Genomic DNA, 18453 nt, shown 5'->3' with positions numbered 1-18453 from the left:
GCTGCCATGTTTTTCAGCTGTTTTATATTTCATCTTAACCAGTCTTGTAGATAATTGAATTATTCCAAGGGCTGTATTATAATAGTGTACTTAATATAATATAACTCGGGTAGCCTAACGAAAATCCATCGTTTTCAGCGTTAAACATGACATAGTGTATTGTAACAGAAAAAAAAGGTTGTACATATGGGGCATAATCCTGTTTACTTTATTGTGGGGTGCAGGTGCATGATGTACGCTGACAGCTGAGGTACGCGTGCAGACAGAATAATGGGTACCTATGGGTGGGGTTGGTACTGTGTGAAACCCCTATTCTGATCGAATAGGGCTTGTGCACGGAACTGACCCGGTGTATTCATACCCATGGATACGCGAACTTACGGCTGCAGAATCAACTAAAAGCAAAAAAACATTGTGAGAGGTACGCTTTAAAGGTGTTTTCTCACCAACAACCCATCACCTGGGTGCCATGTGAATGGGGGTCATATGAATGGAGCATATTCATATGGTCAGGCATGTGCGCTGCTCTTTTTTCAAGTCGGTAGGTCGGACAGACTGGTGGGGTCTCAGCCCAGCGATCAGACACTTATGACCTATCCTGTGGACTGGTGGTGAGTGGTGTTTGGGGGATAATTTCTTTACTATTGAGTTATTGCCTTTATTAGCCCTTTTTGGGTTAAGTTCAGAATAAAGTTAGCCTTGCAAATAAAGGGAAAGATATATGTATAGTGTACTGAGCTAAGACATAGTATCAAGGCATATTAGCAGAAAAACCCAAAGCAGACTACCTATAATTCCTGGAAGCACTCACCGTGTATCTTTAAGAAGACAACAAAGAACACAACTTTACCCTTTGGATTCCAAAGAGCGCTTACCTCCGCAAGGCGACGACGGCCAAATGAAACCACAGACCACTCTGGAACATGCTCAGAAACTGTTTCCTTAAAGGGTTCCCAATGGTTTTGCTGGTGCTGTGATTTGCTTTGTTGTGTGTGAGTTTTGGGTGTGAACATACATACGTGGTGTGCAGCTGACTTTTCTCATATAAATCTACCACCTTTATGTTTAATATTGACATATTAATTGAGTAATGATTTGATCTAGGAGCAAGAGTTTGTACTAAAACAACAGCAAGAGCTGGACGGATCCCTGAAGAAGATTATTCACCAGCAGAAGATGGAGCTCGCCACCATAGAGCGGGAATGCCTAAATCGTAAACAGCAACTCATGAGAGGTAGCTACTTGACAGCTAACAAAAACTTCCTGAGGTTACTTGGGTCTCATGATCTGTTTAGTTTGTGGTGAAGTTTGGATCCACCCTCATGCAGTGCATGAATTCCTGTGTAAGGTCCTCTGCTTGATGTTCCGCCTGTTTCATAGACTCAGTGATGTTTACCGGCAAATTCTGCCATCCGCCCGCAGAATTGACATGTCATTTCCGCCAACAAATATTATTGAACATCAAGCGGAGGCCGTGCGGCGGAATCTGCTTGAAGTTTACGCACGTATTCTGCTATGTGAATGTACCCTAACGTAGAAATTCAGGCAAAACAGTATGGTGGACATTACGTGGGTTCTCATGAAGCGAGAAAAAACATGTAAATACATAGTCTTGCCCTCAGCACTTATATCCAGAAGTGATCTTCTATTGTGGAAATCTGCTAAAAAATCTACTCTGGCAATGTTACACACAATACATTGCATTGATGGCAGCCAAAGAGAGTAGGAGTTAGTGTACCTGTCATCATGCATTTTACATGCAGACTTATTACTGGAACATTGTCTGTGATCCTTCCTAGATGTTTTTTTTTTTAAATAAATTTTTTGCTTTGGCAGCTGTTAGCCCCATTGTTCTGCCAGCTCCAGCAGCACACATAGGACAGTTTTTATATTACTCTCATATTATTTTATTAACATATGGTTATATAACTGTATATGTGAGTTATCTAGCACATAAAAAAAATCATCCTTCATGGTCTAATTCTGCCTCAGCACATTACCATCTAAAACAATGAAACAGCAGCCCTATCCCCATGAATGTACCATAGCCAATGACTGAGGATGGTCACAGAAACTTCACTGCATAACTGAAGAATAAATGTGTTACAATTTTTCTGGTGTTACATCCATATACTCAGTACATATTTCTCACTACAGCGCGAGAAGCTGCTATTTGGGAGCTTGAAGAACGTCACCTCCAAGAGAAGCATCAGCTACTGAAGCAGCAGATGAAAGATCAGTATTTCATGCAGAGACACCAGCTTCTGAAGCGGCATGAGAAGGTACCCTGAAAGGTCCTATGAGAAATGAATCTAGCTGCAGGAATGGTTTAAAACATTTTGAAGAGAAGTCCATCAGTGGTTATAAACCAAACTGCTGACAACCCTTTACGGAGATCAGGGAGAGGAGCGCAGTGATACCTGTAGTTTCCATTATGCAACCTGCATGATCGAAAAATAATGTTGTTTAATTTCCCAGCCTTCACACTTCTGAATAGGATTGTGAGCAGCTTTATGCGTCAAAAGATCTGACAGATTCCCTTTAAATCCATCACGGCTACAGCACCAATGGTCTCTAGGCCTTATTTTCCTGGAGCAATGACATGTTATACATCCATGTGATGGCTGCAGCCGCTCGCTGGCCTCAGATGTGATGCTGGCATGTACAGCACCTCTTTTCTGAGGCCATTGATTGGCTGCAGTTGTCAGGTAAATGTACAGCACGTCATCACTCCATGAAAGGTATGGTGGGACCACCAGAGCATCAGGGCTGGGCTGTACATTGTAAAAAAAATATATATATATTCTACATTTCCTACAGCTGGTTTGTTTTCTTACAGTATAATAAAGGGCTTGTCACTGAGTATATCAGTTTTGAGTCCTCAGATATAACAAACATGTGGTTTGTCCTATTCATGGATGTCTTCCATCCCAACCTTTAGGAAATGGAACAGATGACGAGATATAATCAGAGGCTGATCGAGGAACTGAAGAGTAAGCAAGCAGCAGAGAGGGCACGGCTGCCCAAAATCCAGCGCAGTGATGCCAAGACTCGCATGGCCATGTTCAAGAAGAGTCTGAGGATTAATTCATCTGCCTCTCCAGAGCAAGACCGAGAGAAGATTAAGCAGGTAGAGATATTTGAAGATGAGCAAGAACCCTAAAACTGCTGTCTGCAGATGGATCCTTTACCATATAGGAGGTTTTTGATTGGTTAATGTTCCCCAAGTCTCTCTACTCACTGTAGGATACTTTTCTGTAAGGCTCTGATGTGATCTACTCCTCTCCCACCATCATTACTTCCATTGTGTGGTGTGGCTATGCCAAGCAATGGTCAGGCCAACAGACTTTAATAGAAGGCAGTTTAAGGTTGGGCTGTCTTATTTATGAGACCATGCCTGGCCAGTTTTACATATAGCGGCCATTCACTTCCACTCCTATCCAGCACTTTATCCTGTCCTCCTTTATCACTTCATTGTCCACTCATCATAACCATGAATAGATACAGAGAAGTCTCCCACTTCCCACTTCGTACAATGGTCACCTGCTGCATTTGACGCCCATGAATATCCAGACTACTGGCTACAGATGCCTTTGCCCTAAAATTTATTATGTAAAGTCCAGTGTATTAAGCGACTGTTATAAGTAAGAACAATGGACTTGTGGGTTATTGATGTGTTAGAAAGAAACTATTTAATAAGTAATAAATACCTTTACCTTTCCTTTTTGCAGTTTGCTGTCCAAGAAGATAAAAGACAGAAAAATGAGAGATTAGCCCAGCACCAGAAGCATGAGAACCAAATGCGGGATCTGCAGCTTCAATGTGACGCCAACATCCGAGAACTACAACAACTACAGGTATGAAGCGCCCTACAGTCAGGGTACTGTTACAGGAAGCAATCACCGGCCGTGTCGGACGATTGTCGTTTCGTCTAACAGGTCATGTTTTACATCAACGATCAGCCAACATGCACAACTGACATGCTGGCTGATTGTTCATTTAAAACAAGGCCTAAAATCCCAATAACAATGGTCTGCTGGTCATCGATCCGTGTAATAAGATCGAAGGCAGCAGACCCCCGCTCTCTCTTATGGACCACCCCGGCAGCTCTACACGCCAACCACCCCAATGCTCGCTTCGCTAAAAATGTGCCATAGGCTGTTAAGGGGCTTACCTAGACATTTATGCCATATACCATTCATTGTAGTGAATGTGAGATACATAAACAGCCAAGCTCGGTCGTGGAGCTGTTTTCATATGTCTCATTCTCTATCGTGGAAAATGAGTGCGCTGTGATGCCACTTTTCCGTTGGGGACAGGCAGCCACCATTCTCATGATGTTTGGGACTCCTGCAGACCCTTATATAGCCAAGTAATGTGCTATCAAGAGAATGCATATTACATGTGTCTCATTGTCTTTTTAGAATGAAAAATGTCACTTGCTTATTGAACACGAAACTCAAAAACTGAAAGAGCTGGATGAAGTACATGCTCTGGAGCTGAAAGAATGGAGGGAAAAATTAAGACCACGAAAAAAGGTATTCTGACATTTTTGTTGAAAATTTTCAATGAAAGACAATCAAGGTAAAATATTACACCACACAATGTTGTAAATAGTAATAATACTCGGTAAAACAATCATTTATCACTGTTATGGGTCGTTCATAAAATCATTGTAAATAACAAGTAACCTTCCAGCCATGTGCAGGAGTGTAGGATAAAATGATAAAGAGGTAGACATAATCCCATGTAAAGCCCGGTCATCAGATACATTAAAGTCACCATTTAAAGGTAATTAGCACTCCAGCTCAGGACTCTAGTATGTAGCCAGGGTTCAAAAACTGCTGAGAAACATTTGTACTGGGTTCCAACAGATTTGCAAAAGAATGGCAGTGGGGATTCCTGATGTGTCAAGCCAGTGACCCCATATCAATTCAAATTTTCGGGGGACACTTTCTTTTTAGGTGTACTTCTTCTCTTTCTAGCCATATCACAGCATTCATCCTAGTATTCTAACTGTTAATGGGGTTCTTTTAAATTTGCATCTAGTGCAGTTTGTTCCACCTGGTACTGGCACTCACTTAAAGGGAATGCGTCGCCTAAATTTTCTTTTACTGATTAGAATCGCATACTATAAAACTTTTTTATTCTAATCTCTTTCTATTTTCTGACTTAAATTTTTATTTATTTTACCATTTCTACATTGTAATTGGGCTTACCATATTGCCTGGGCTGTTTTTAACAGCATTTAGTGACATGCTTTACAGCAAGACTCATGGACATAGACGACAATAGACAGACTCTGTCCCCTTCAGATTAATGTAAAGCATTAATGAGCATACTCTGTGATCTTTCAAAAGGTCATTCCAAAGGGAGCTGCTATTATCTCCTCTACCTACTGGTGTCACATGACCCTGTAATGCTGTACAGATCACTTTACAGCAGCCTCCTCTTATAACTACAGACAGAACAGGATGTTTCAGTTGAGTTTTAGCCCCAGGGGTTTGAATGAAAACTGAAAGATTTCTGGAATATTTTATAATGTAGATAGAAAAATGGAAAATTAGAAAAAATGCCACCAAAACATTATTTAAACAATAAGTAAATTTCTGATGACACTTTCCCTTTACAGGGGTTGTCTCCTCACAGACAGCCCCTTTAATATGTGAGCTGGTAGGTGTGGCTGTTGAGTCCCTTTTCCACTAGTTAAAGGGACTGTCCACACAGGAGATCAAAAATAATACATAAAGGCCATACATACTGGGGGATGCCTTCTTTTTAGTTTACTGAAATCTTACTGCTTAGTTGTTGCCCAGCTTTATTAGGGCATCACTGTGATCTGTGCCTAAAGCCTGGCTATAGCCCCTTCAGGGAATCTGAATAAGTCAGAGTCTCTTCCCTTGTCTTATCATTGGTTTAGGCTGTGGCTTTGTCCCTCCCCTTGCAGCTGGGCCACCTCTGATTGGCTAATGTTTATAAACACTTGTTATCACTGACTCTTTAGAAAGTCAGTTCGTGGAGAGCAAGAAGGTTAGAAGAAGTATAAAATAATGAAAATGACTGTTAGGCTGGGTTCACACTGCGTTTTTGCAATCCGTTTTTTGCAAAAAAAAAAACGGATGAAAAAAACGGGTGCATTTGTGTGCATCCGTTTTGATCCCTTTTTTCATTGACTTCCATTATAAAAAGAAAAAACTGATCAAAACGGATCCGTTTTTTTGACATAGCTGACACTATTTTTGTGTCCGTTAAAAAAAAAAAGATCCGTTTTGATCCATTTTTTTTTACAATGCAATTCAATGGAAAAACGGATCAAAACGGATGCACACAAATGCATCCGTTTTTTTTTATCCGTTTTTTGCAAAAAACGGATGAAAAAAAATGGATTGCAAAAACGTAGTGTGAACTTAATCCTAATCGGCCTAATCGGGTTATTGCCACACATGGAAGGAGTCTTAGTGAGGGAGATCCTAGACCGAGACTGTAAGAACTCTCCTTACCTTCTCAGGATGCCCCCTTGTGGTGAAGATCACGATTGTTATGGCCCTTTGACAAGGATTCTATATTTTTTTGCTTGAACTTTGGATTTCAAGTAAAAGACTAAAAATAATGCCAGTGCCCCAAATTATCCCCCCCCCCCCCATACACACACAGTTTACAGCATCTGGGTATCTACAGTTCCTCGTTACCTTTCTGGAGGCTCTCAGCATAAACCACCTCAGTCCCCAGTCCTATGTACCGATTATAGAGAAGGGAGGGGGATGAAGCTGCAGTATGTTATATGAGACTGCATGCTGTGATAGGGGAAGGAGGAGCAGGGGCTAAACCTCAGAGTGGCTCAGAATAAAGTTCACAGCTCCTAAGTTACCCAAGAAACATCCTGCAGTATAGAATGGAACTAACTACGTTGTTGCTCTGGTTTAAATCATTATTTTCTTACCTTATGACTTCAGTTTGCAGTTTAATATAATATCATATTTTTGGCAGGCACTTGAGGAGGAGTTTGCAAGAAAACTTCAAGAGCAAGAAATTTTCTTCAAAATGAGCGGAGAGTCCGAATGCCTTAACCCCACGACGCAGAGCCGGATTTCCAAGTTCTATCCTATACCAAGCATGCATTCAACCGGGTCTTAACCCCGTCTGTTTTACCGCTTGTTTTATATGCTTTTATCTCAGCCATGTCACTTTTGGAACTTTTTAGAAAAAGCATGGGTAGATTTTTATTTTATTTTATTTTTCTTAAACTGTTTTTAGGCTGTTTTTGTTTTTTTGTTTCTTTTTTTTATACTATATAAATATATAAGTTGCTTAATCTAAATTAAATCAAATGTATTGTTTGTACAGCGATGACTCAAGGCCTTGGAGAGGCACTTTGCAGTCGCTTGTGTTAAGTAAAAAAAAAAATTGGCCATATTTTGGATTATATTTAATATGCAAAAAAGAAAAAGTTTATTATCACAGGTTCATATCTGGCGTTAACAGTGGTTATATTACCTGTGGACTTTTTTTTTTGTCCCTAACTCATAGGCTACTGTGGGACCACTCACTCCTGATATCATACTATTATGCTGGATTGTGCTGAATGAGAATCTCTATGGGAGAAGTCATGGCAGCCATTTTTCTTCATAGATCAGGACTGCATTAGATTGTGTTACACAGTATAAGTGCTTGCCTTTACCCTTTGGGGGCGCTTGTAATCATGTGTATACATACAACTTTACCCACTGTAAAAAAAAAAAAACTGGCAGATTTTTGCGATCAGCAATTTGTGCATGCATCTCTATGTGAAGTTACCTGTGCCCCCATGGGTAAAAATTAACTGCAGCAACAATGTACAAGGTCCCATTGTCATCTGCTATGATCACAAAGTGTGATAACATTAATGGAACCCAAACCATCAAAGAGACTTCTTTTTTAGATTTTTATATCATATCGTTAAAAGTACTCCTCCTAACACTCCACTAATCTGCTGATTTAGCCCTGGAGCCCTGACCCATGGCTGGCGTTGCAGTCACAGCACCGTTCGTGATGTAGTGGCTGTGACTGGTATTGCAGCTTGGTTCTATTCTGCCGCCCCTTCAGTCAGCTGATCTGTAAGGATGTCAGCAGTCAGACACCCACCAATCTAAGGTCATCAGTCCTAGAAAATTCCTTTAAGAGAACATTGCTATGTCAATTCCAGGGCTTGTTTCATTGTGCTGTAACCTAACACCAGTGGTATTGTAGTTAACATCTATTAGATACATCACATCAGACCAATCCCTCTTTCATTCTAGTGGCTTATTCTATTATTATACTTTTGGGGGTAAGGGTTAGGCTACAAAGCAAATGGTTAAGGGGCAGGTATTTTGTACATGGCTTCCAAAGGGAGCATTGCATTTCATTCAGATTGCTTCTATGAGAGCATATTTATGATATTAAATCCGCTGAACACTGATATATCCAGTGCGGGCACACAGACCGGGTGCCTGAGATCTGTGGACACTGTGTCATGGGGGCAGTCTAGGCAGAATATTCATGTACTGCTGAGCCCTATTTATGAAGCTCTCCTCAAGGTATTTTGCACTAAATGTTAAGTTCTAACATACTTTAAAGGAACACTCCATACCCCTTCTTCTCACGCGTCATGTCTCTTTAAATTTTGCTGGTCACCTAGGCCAATGCCAGGAAGCCACTGTAATAGACTTGGTGCTGTCACTGTGTGTCAGAGGGGACTTACGGTTCACCCTCCAAGAAACTTTACGCTGCTTGTTTGTGTTGGTTTTATGTCAACTTCCCATGTAACCGTATGCATCTTTATTATAAACCTGCTATATATAACACACTTGTGCATGTTACCTGCGGTGGCACTGAGAACTTTACATTGTAGAAGTTATAAGATAGTAAAAGTGAAATTTTGCTCTTTGTATGATTTTAAGGGCTAGGCTTCATTTTCTTGTCAGTATTATTCTTTTATTTTGTTATTTTAACTTTATTATCTATGAGCAGTTTCCATTTTCTGGAGGTTTTGCTCTTTGGGCAGTGCCAGCAGTGAGCACACTATCAGATAACTAGGTTATTCCAGATTAATCCTAAAAATTACATTGATTGCTGAGGATCAGAGATTTTTTTTTAATTAAAATAACTCATTTCCATAACTGGGGAAGGAGTCTGTTTAGTGCCCTAGAATCTCTGACTTTCCCACCATACAGGACCCATTCTAAATGTAAATTTTCACCCTTTATTCTTTTTTTTAACACATTTAGGCTGGGTTCACACTACATATATTTCAGGCAGTATTTGGTCCTTTTGTCAGGTCCTCATAGCAACCAAAACCAGGAGTGGATTGAAAACACAGAAAGGATCTGTTCATACAACGGTGAAACTGAGTGGATGGCCGTCATATAACAGTAAATAACTGCCATTATTTCAATATAACAGCCGTTGTTTTAAAATACCAGCAAATATTTGCCATTAAATGGCGGCCATCCACTCAATTACAACATTATGTGAACAGAGCCTTTCTGTGTTTTCAATCCACTCCTGGTTTTGGTTGCTATACAGCCTCAAATATACGTAGTGTGAACCCAGCCTTAAAATGCATGTTACATAAAAAATGCTGGTGATTTTTCATGCAGCTTGGAATGCTACCAGAAAAAAAATTTGTAAATGAGCCCTATAATGGTTTTTCTGACCTAGAGCTCTAAATCCCTGATTTTTCCAGAATTGTCTCAAAACCAGGCCACCAAGGAGGTGGGATTTATATGAACACAAATGTTGCCTTTTTTGGGGAATTCTAGGCTGTTTTTAGGGGCGTTCCAAACAATCTCAGGGGTTGGGAAAGTAGCTTTTCTACTTTTATCTTTTTAAAATTCTGTCTCCAGCCACCACTAGAGGGAGCTTTGATGCTAATTGCATACTATTCTATCATTGAGTTTAATGTAGAAACAGTATTAGGTAAGCTGCCCCTAGTGATGACTGCTGGTTGAACATTCACTTCATCACTTTCATGCTGCCTGAACCACAAGCCGAGTGGCTTCCCCTTGCCTTGTCGCCTTGCTTTATAGATCTTTCCCCAGGGCAAGGTCTATTATTCAAGGCTAGCGGGGTGGGGAGATGATATTGGAAACCCCTCAAATGGTTTGGGCAGCATGAAAGAGATGACAGGTTCCCTTTAACTGTCCTTGCTACACAGAGCACCATTCTTCTGCTATTAGCCTAGTTTTAGTTTTGTTTAGTGTGCTTCTCTGTAGTCAGGTTAGTAGTCACCTTAAGAGAAAAAAAAAATTAAACCAGAGTGCACATTATAACAAGTTAATGTTTGAATTTTTGGGTTCTCTAAACACTCTGCATTTGACTTCAGGTGGCTGGAGAAGGTAGATGTAGCCCTAGGACCGCATCCATATTCTCCAGAAACTGTGAGTCCAACGCCGAGCATTTGGGGTTTGCGAATCTGAATTTACTGTAAATTTGCTAATCTCCAGTGTAACCTTCGAATGGAATAGCACCCCTAGAGAGAAGGAAGATGCCTAAATTTCTAAAGTCTCTAAAATCAGGGCTAAGATTATGTCCAGGACACATCTTATGCTGGGAAATGTAGTTACACAGTTACAAGTCCTCCTTGTTTTTACAAGTGTCATATTCAGTACAATCTCATGTGACCTCTAGTATCTGTATATAACATTTTATGTCAGTTTGATGACTGCTTAATGCCCCCCTTCTCTCAGTGTTACCAATATCCATCATTGGAGACATTTGACCAAAGCAATGAATATCTCCAGTTACGTTGTGGGCGAAAAAGCAGTAGTCATTATGGTAAGAATTGGTTATCTACGGTTACCCACTCTTATTGTATGAAGGTTTTTTTTTATGTATTTTTAGATGTTGCAGATGCGGCAACAGTTGCCATTGTCCAGGACTTCATTTTTTCCTTCCCTTTCCCTATGTCCCTTATATAGCTCATATATTTGCTGTTTGGCCAGTAATTGATCTCAGAAGCTTTGCTGCCATTAAGAAGCACATATGATGAAAAGCTTGCTGTAAATTGAACTATACTGTAAATAAATCACATATACTGTACATACGTCTGGGAAAGGTGTCGTGATTTAATGCTACTTCTCATGTGCCTGGTTTTCACTATGATCCATAACAAATTTATAGACTGAATATTTCTGTGGAACAATCCGCAGCCCCCAAACCAGTAAGTATCTATCAGGAGTAAATCATTATTTGTTGGATTCCCTAAGCAGTTATAGCCCTATAAGGACTTTTTAGGAAGATGAGCAGTTTTCTGAAACTGCAGCTACTCTTGTAGCCAGAGCTGTGAACATCCATCTGGTCATCTGGAGAACCACCGTGAAGGCAGAAATTCCAAAGTAGAGATCTGATCTATCTCCTTATTAAAAAATTAGCAAATGCCTCAGCTGAATCGGTGAAGATGTCAGCTGTCCAATCCAACTTGGAAAAGGGGGCCTTGTGGCGTATAGGGGTATTCCTCTCAATTATTACTTTTCATATGTTGCTACCCATGGTGAGACTATCTGTCACTTTGCAATGCTGGGAGGATTAATCACAATGAGTTCATCAGTACCTTGACCTCAGTTTAACCCTCCTAGCATTACAAAGAAGATACAATGCTGCAGATACAGCCTGCCAAGGACTTGTTTACATTGTCTGTCTCAGAAGGGAGGAGGAGACAGAGAGAAAAGCTCACACACAGATTGTTGTGTCTTCAGCAGAAAGCAGCAGCTCAGAACTGGGAGAAGGACACTGAGTTAATAACAGGTATGGGCAGCAACATATGAAAAGTTATGTTTGCGTAAAATACCTCTAAGCATTGCCAAGGTGATTTAGTATCTAAGAATAATCCCTCTGCCTTCCTGTTTCAAGGCAACTAGGTCTTTGTGCTTGTCTTTGGTCATTATCCAGGAGAAAACAACAACCAATAAATCTTTTGCTTCTTATGTAAGATTTTGTGAAAGAAACCTGCCATCCCAATGGATGTTTGATGATGTATAAGGTAGAGTTGGTCGAGTTGTGTGCATCTAATATAAAAAAATCATTCCAGTTCCTCCTTTAGAACAGAGGCAGGGACATTCACCCTTTTTCTGGTCCAAAAACTGATTGATACTTAGGACTATATAAGGACCATGATTATAGAATTTCTCAATCACTTCATCAAGTTCAAAAGATTCACAATGGAGATGATGAAAACTGCTACTCTCGCTGATGGAGGAAGGCTTCCCTGGTGATAATACCTCCTTCAAGTACATACAACCCATCAAAAGCTTTTGACGATCACAAACAAAATGAAAGAATTTCAAAAGAAAAAGGCGCGTTGTATCAGGGAAGCCATGTCAGTCTTTAGGTTTTTTCTATTTACTTGCATCTGCTCTATCTGCTTGCATATGCATCTTCTGTTCTATTTCAATGACATCTTCTCCAGAAACAAATCCTTTAGGTCTAGAACAGAACGCAGAAGCGCTCTCATTACTGTTGTTGAACTCCTTAAAGCCCTCTATAGCTATTTTTCATTCTCTAAATTTTAGGGGACAGGACCAGAGCTGTGTTGTTTGCCAGGACTATACAATCAGATTGTTCCTTTCCCCCTCTAGCCAACCAAAACACATCACAAAATCTGGCATGCCATGACAGTGCTTTTTAAAGTGCACTGAACAGGCTTGAGCAATGCTGGGCATGGTGATTTATGCAGTATGCTACTATAGATAGCATGTTGGGGGAGAAGGGTTGCTGATGCACTGGCCTTGCAGGGTGATTTGGTGAACAGAAATAAAACAGAAGTAGCCTCACAGCAAGCACTGAACTCCTAAGAATTGAACAGGATGTACTATGCTAAAGGTTGTTTACACGGTACACTACTATAGATGACATTTGGAGGAGAAGGGGTTACTGATGGACTGGGTTTGTAAGGTGCTATGTGAACAGAGAAAATAAACAGCAGCAGCACAGAAAGTAAAGGGTTAGAGTAATCCCTACTGCAATGAGAGGAAAGACTTTACCTTGCATGGACAGTGCAGATTGGACGTGGAAAGTTTGTAGGTACACTGTGCAGGTGGTATGCCCCACCTCCACTTCTTTTTAGGACTCAACAAAATCTAATCTTAAAATCAAGAGGTATCTGTTAGGTCATGCTGTGGTCTGTTGTATTCCTAATGGCCGTCATGTGAGAGGAAAGTTCAGACTCTCCCAGCAGCATCCCCTCCTACAGTACCAGTAGAAATAGATCCAAGCAAAACCTATGGTCTGTCTATGGTTTGGTAGAGAAAGAAAGCATTAAGCACTTTAGTTCTGATTGATAACAAGGCTTCCAATAATTCAAAAAGTTATTTACAATATAGAAAAAAAGTGATGCCCAGGTCCTTCGAAAGAAAGTGAAGGTAAATGTACTATGGACTTCTACAAAACAGTAAAAGGAGCTGAACACCAATACCAAACACAGAGCAAAGTTTGCATTGATAAAAAAAAAAAAGCTTTCTTTATCAGACTGTTTATGGAAAACTGCGGAACATTATGAGGGACATTTACTAACGAGTCTAATAAGTGCAACTATTCTAATGGGGATTGGTGTGTATTTTGTTCTAATATCTTGTGACTGATTCATTAAAATGTAGCACTACCATAGTAAATGCATCTAAATAAAAAGGCGCAAAAAAGACGCAACTATGAAAAAATTGCGCAGTTTTATTCACCTGGTTCTGACCAGACATAAGCTTGCGCCAGTTTATGCGACTTTTCAAAAAGTCGCAAATGATAAATTGGGCTCTAATCCCGGATTATGCGAATTTTTGGGTGAATACCTAAAACAGACAGATTAAAAAAAAGTAAAAAATCTAAAAATATTCACCTGTCGAATACTGGTTCATAAATAGAACTTAGACCAAAAATGGGTGAAAAATGCAATTATTCACCAAAAATTAGGCGCAAACCCCTTGATAAATGTCGTCCTATGTCTTGATCTGTATGAGCAGGACTTAGCTGGATCATGTGCGTTAGGTCAATGCTAATGAAGCAATGTAGCATCGCAATAAAGAAAACAAATTCCAGAACACTATTTAAAAAAGTTCTTTATTTCCTTTTACACAAAGTGCACGTGTGTCTGTTGTCATTACAAATTTCACACAAAGTAAGCGTCAGGCTGAGGATGAGCACTGCGGTCATTCGGGGGTGCCTTTTCTCACCAGTCTCCCCTCTGAACTGAGCAATTTGGAACTTTAGAGTGTTAAAATACAACTTACAGTTTAGTTAAAGTGGCTGTTTAGGATTAGAAAAACACGGCTGCTTTCTTCCTAAAACCATGCCACAGCTTTCCATGGGTCGTCTGGTATTACATCTTGCTTCAATTGAAGATAGGACTGATCTTCAATATCACTCACAACCCATGGAGGGATGCAGCAATTTGGAGAAAGCAGTCATGTTTTTTATAACCCTTTTATTGTTGCTTTTATTTCTGGATTGCTCAGCTTGGAGGTAGCATTGCATGGCTGTTTGCGGGGCTTGTGTATAGCTAGTAGACCTTAAGGCCAGGGCTACATGACAACTTCAGACACTGGCTGACATACAGTGGCTTCATGGTGCAGCTCTTGAGTACAAGTAAATGTTCTTAGACTACATTGATCTACCGTTTGCCATTTATAGATTGGTGTCTTAAGAAGGAATGTTCCACCTTTAGGGTTTCTACAAGTTATCACCTATCCATAGGACAGGAAATAACTAGCTGATTGGTGGAGGTCCAATTGCTGGGACTCCCACCGATCTTGTTGGCAATGTATTAAAGTCCCCTAGAGAATGAAGGCAGCGCTGGCCATACATACACAGCGCACACCGTTCATTCTGGGGAAAATTTCACCACCATTCTTGGAATCAGTAGGAATCCCATTGGTTAGACTGCCACCACTCATCTGGTTATGCCCTACTCTATAGGTAGGGAATAACTTTTGAACTTTTGATTATGGAATAATGCCATAACTTAAGGTAAATATGGCCCTGGTCTAAAAGATATCACTGGGCAAACTACAGGTGTCCTAAGAGGCGGCTCTTTACTCCTGATCTTTCATACAAAGAACCAGGTAATAACTTACTATATGTGTCATCATCTATTCAATAACATGGTACATGATACAGTATTAGTAGAAAAAATACACAGCAATAAAGAGCATGAAAGCCAGGGCTTATGTAATAACACTATGTAACTGTTTTATCTCTGTAAACACGGGGTCATTACCTATATATCAACTATCTATAGACCAACCAGTCACAATATGATCTACACCAATTTTTTTTATAGTTTTCATAGAAGATAAGTCATGTTCTATAACATATCACATAACCACGTTTCCCAAGGCTTAATCAGCTTCCATGTTTTATCTCTGCATAGCAGAATAGACGATGAAAAATGGTTGCTGTGGGTAGAAATTAACATTGCCAAAGTAACTTGGACCATTAGGTCACATGGCTGTGTGGGTCACATGGCTATGTATATAACATGTATGGGAAACCAGTAGAAGAGTTGTCTGTGGCAACCAATCACAATGCTGCTTTTATGTCCTAACCTGCATAGGAATGTAAAGATGCAGTCTGATTGGCTACCATTGGCCACCAAATATTGCTTGCACTAGTTGCCATAAAGAGGCCCCAGGGGTAATAGGTCAAAGATAGTCATGAATTGGCAAATTAGGAAAATAAAAATCCCATTTGTATGTGACTTTCCTTAAAAAAGACCATAGATTCTTTAAATGAAGAAACTGGTTACCAATCATCCCTATGGCATCAATAAATACAAAACGATAACCCTGCACCAGTGCATGCCAACATATGGCCCGTTATCCTTTAATATTCTCTCTAATGGGGTTTGTAAACATGCCCAGGGGCTCTCAACCCAACCTACGGCGTTTGATAGGAGTAAATGAAATAAAAAAAAGAACATATCATAAAACGTTTAATAAAAAAAAAGCAAAAAAAAAAAAAAAACAACAACACAATGATGACTAATGCATAGAAGGAGAGATAAATAAAATGACAGATGAGACAATCGATCATGGGCCACTGTCGTAATATACAAATTTGGTCCAATTTCCCTGGTCAACAGAATTTACTGATACAGAAAACTCAAAGAGGCTTTGGATTTCCAGTCTAAAATAATACCACTCGTATACGCATCCTACACTTTCTCTATAAATTCCAAAGCTGTGACAGATATTTTTACAATTGTATTGGTCACCGTACTGACACCCCCCCACGCTAGCCGTATATGTAACATGTCTTTATTTCCAGCATGGCAGGTGACTTTTAATGCCTTGTGGATACTTTTATGGCCATGTAGACCATTTCTACAGATGACACCAAGAGACCTATCATTTTCTGTACACGTTTTCTTTTCCTCCAAATTCATGAAAGTCTTCTGATTAATGGAAGCTGAGTGTATATATACTGAGACATATTGCTTGATAGGTTCCCGTTGAGAGGTGCCGAATCCCGATGTTTGGGAAGAGCCAGTGCAAAAGAGTAGGGGTGATGTACTCTCAGCTCCAACTAATCATTCTCAACGTATCAAGCAACATGAGATGGTGAGTCAATGGCTATGAGATGAACATGTCAAACGCCCAGGCTTCTTCTTTTTCGTTTCCCAAGAACAACTTCTCCTGCAAAAAAAAAAATATATATATTATTTTGAGTTGATAGCTTATACAATTAGAGTATTTCTTATAATGTCTCTGAAGACATTGGCTTGACTATGGAAACCTCAAGCCGGCCAGGTACACCATATCATCGGATATAGCTTAACACAGGAATTTTATGCACAGAACATCTTCAAAATGATGGTGTGTAGAGCAATCAGGGACACCAACGCCTGACATGTTTCAACCAACAGGGTCCTTCACACAATTTGTACACATTTTTTAAATAATTAATAAAAATTAAAGATGAAACATGTCAAACAATTATAGTGGTCTACCATTACATTACATACTTGGGGTTGAAATGTATAGTGTTTCCAAGAAAAACTAGATTATTGAGAAGTGTGAAGACCAATATCGATGTATAGCATGAAGTGTTGAAATGATGGGATACTGTACCTTTCTCTCCTCTTGGACCTCTGGGTCCTTGGGGCCCAACACGACCTTGTTCTCCTCTGTCACCTGTAGAAACATAACACATTTAATATGTGAAAGCCTTTGCTAACCTTAGGCTGTCTTCTCCTTGGAGTAATGGCTTCAATTTGTAATGGAAGCCATGACTTAATGCCAGAATCATCAGACACCACTGACTTATAACAAGTTCTTTTATGGTTCTGGTGAGGTTTCCATTCAAAAGTGATGACACCTCCAACAGAACCTACTAGAAATGGGTATTGGTTCTTCAGTGGTGAACTGGTGTACATGTGCATTTATTTATTTATTCTGTTAAAAAGACAAAATTCTCGTGAATATGTTATCTAAATATGTCTTACCTTTGAGACCAGGGAATCCTCTGTCTCCCTTCTGTCCTGGTAAACCAGGTGGTCCTTGAATGGTACCATGACCTGTCAAATAAAATAGCAAGTTGTTAGTTGTGTTGCCAGTCACTTATAGAAATAAATAATATCAGATAATATATATAATGTCTTCCTTACGTCTGAAAACTTCCATCAGATCAGTAGTGATGTTTGCATGGGTTGCATATACTTGACAGATTCCGGGTGGTCCTGGTGGTCCTGGAGGCCCTTGAGGTCCAGGTATAGTAGATCTTTGAAATCCTAAAGACATATCTCCAAAGAGTCCTTGGCCTAAGATACAGAGACCAAATTTTTACATGATTGCTCTGCAAACATGGACACACATGAACATCTTCTGTATTCTTAGACCATTGTATCGAGTCAAAATCATCTGAAAACACTAATCCTGAAAGCCAATCTTATAAGTAGTGTAATCGGCTCTTACCAGTTACTCCACCAAAATAGTGATGGCATATAGTGGGGGGTCCGACCCCCCCAAACACATCCTAACAATGGTGGAGCCCATGCACTAGTTCTTTACAGTTCTCTCAAATAAGAGCTTACTTTGGAACTGTTCGGCTCCTACCAGTTACTCCACCAAAATAGTGATGGCATACAGTGGGGGGTCCAACCTCCCACACATCCTAACAATGGTGGAGCCCATGCAATAGTTCTTCACAGTTCTTCTCTCAACTAAGAACTTACTTTGGAACTGTTCGGCCACACGAGATGCAACTTCAGTATAATCTATTGCGAACGAAGATGAAGAGAATCCTGACGATGACCCTGATGATGATCCTGATGATGAAAATCCTGATGATGATCCTGATGATAATCCTGATGATGAGCCTGATGATAATCCTGATGATGAGCCTGATGATATTATCATTCCACTGTCTCCCTTAGGACCTCTTAGACCTTGAGGCCCAGGAGGGCCAGGTGGTCCGGGTGGCCCAGAGATGTATCTACGAATGTTGTCACCT

General features: G+C 40.1%; 2 protein-coding genes across 3 annotated transcripts in view; one reads left to right on the top strand and one right to left on the bottom strand.

The window, feature by feature from the left end:
* Positions 1–9315, top strand: part of SLK (STE20 like kinase) — a 50048-nt gene extending 40733 nt beyond the window's left edge. For both annotated transcript variants that reach the window (XM_069980149.1, XM_069980148.1), the window contains 6 exons: positions 1105–1234; positions 2158–2282; positions 2942–3130; positions 3732–3857; positions 4425–4538; positions 6988–9315. In XM_069980149.1, the coding sequence (XP_069836250.1) occupies positions 1105–1234; positions 2158–2282; positions 2942–3130; positions 3732–3857; positions 4425–4538; positions 6988–7134 (831 nt within the window). In that variant the 3' untranslated portion in view covers positions 7135–9315. The remainder of the gene's footprint in view (positions 1–1104; positions 1235–2157; positions 2283–2941; positions 3131–3731; positions 3858–4424; positions 4539–6987) is intronic.
* A 4730-nt stretch (positions 9316–14045) lies between these two features.
* Positions 14046–18453, bottom strand: part of COL17A1 (collagen type XVII alpha 1 chain) — a 38295-nt gene continuing 33887 nt past the window's right edge. Inside the window, exons 52-56 of the mRNA XM_069981811.1 lie at positions 18176–18451; positions 17609–17761; positions 17447–17518; positions 17073–17135; positions 14046–16637 (exon numbers count right to left, since the gene is read on the bottom strand). Coding sequence (XP_069837912.1) covers positions 16591–16637; positions 17073–17135; positions 17447–17518; positions 17609–17761; positions 18176–18451 — 611 coding nt within the window. The 3' untranslated portion in view covers positions 14046–16590. The remainder of the gene's footprint in view (positions 16638–17072; positions 17136–17446; positions 17519–17608; positions 17762–18175; positions 18452–18453) is intronic.

The sequence above is a fragment of the Dendropsophus ebraccatus genome, chromosome 8 (assembly GCF_027789765.1).
Source record: "Dendropsophus ebraccatus isolate aDenEbr1 chromosome 8, aDenEbr1.pat, whole genome shotgun sequence".
NCBI classification, from domain to species: Eukaryota; Metazoa; Chordata; class Amphibia; order Anura; family Hylidae; genus Dendropsophus; species Dendropsophus ebraccatus.
This window is presented reverse-complemented; position numbering and strand designations above follow the sequence as displayed.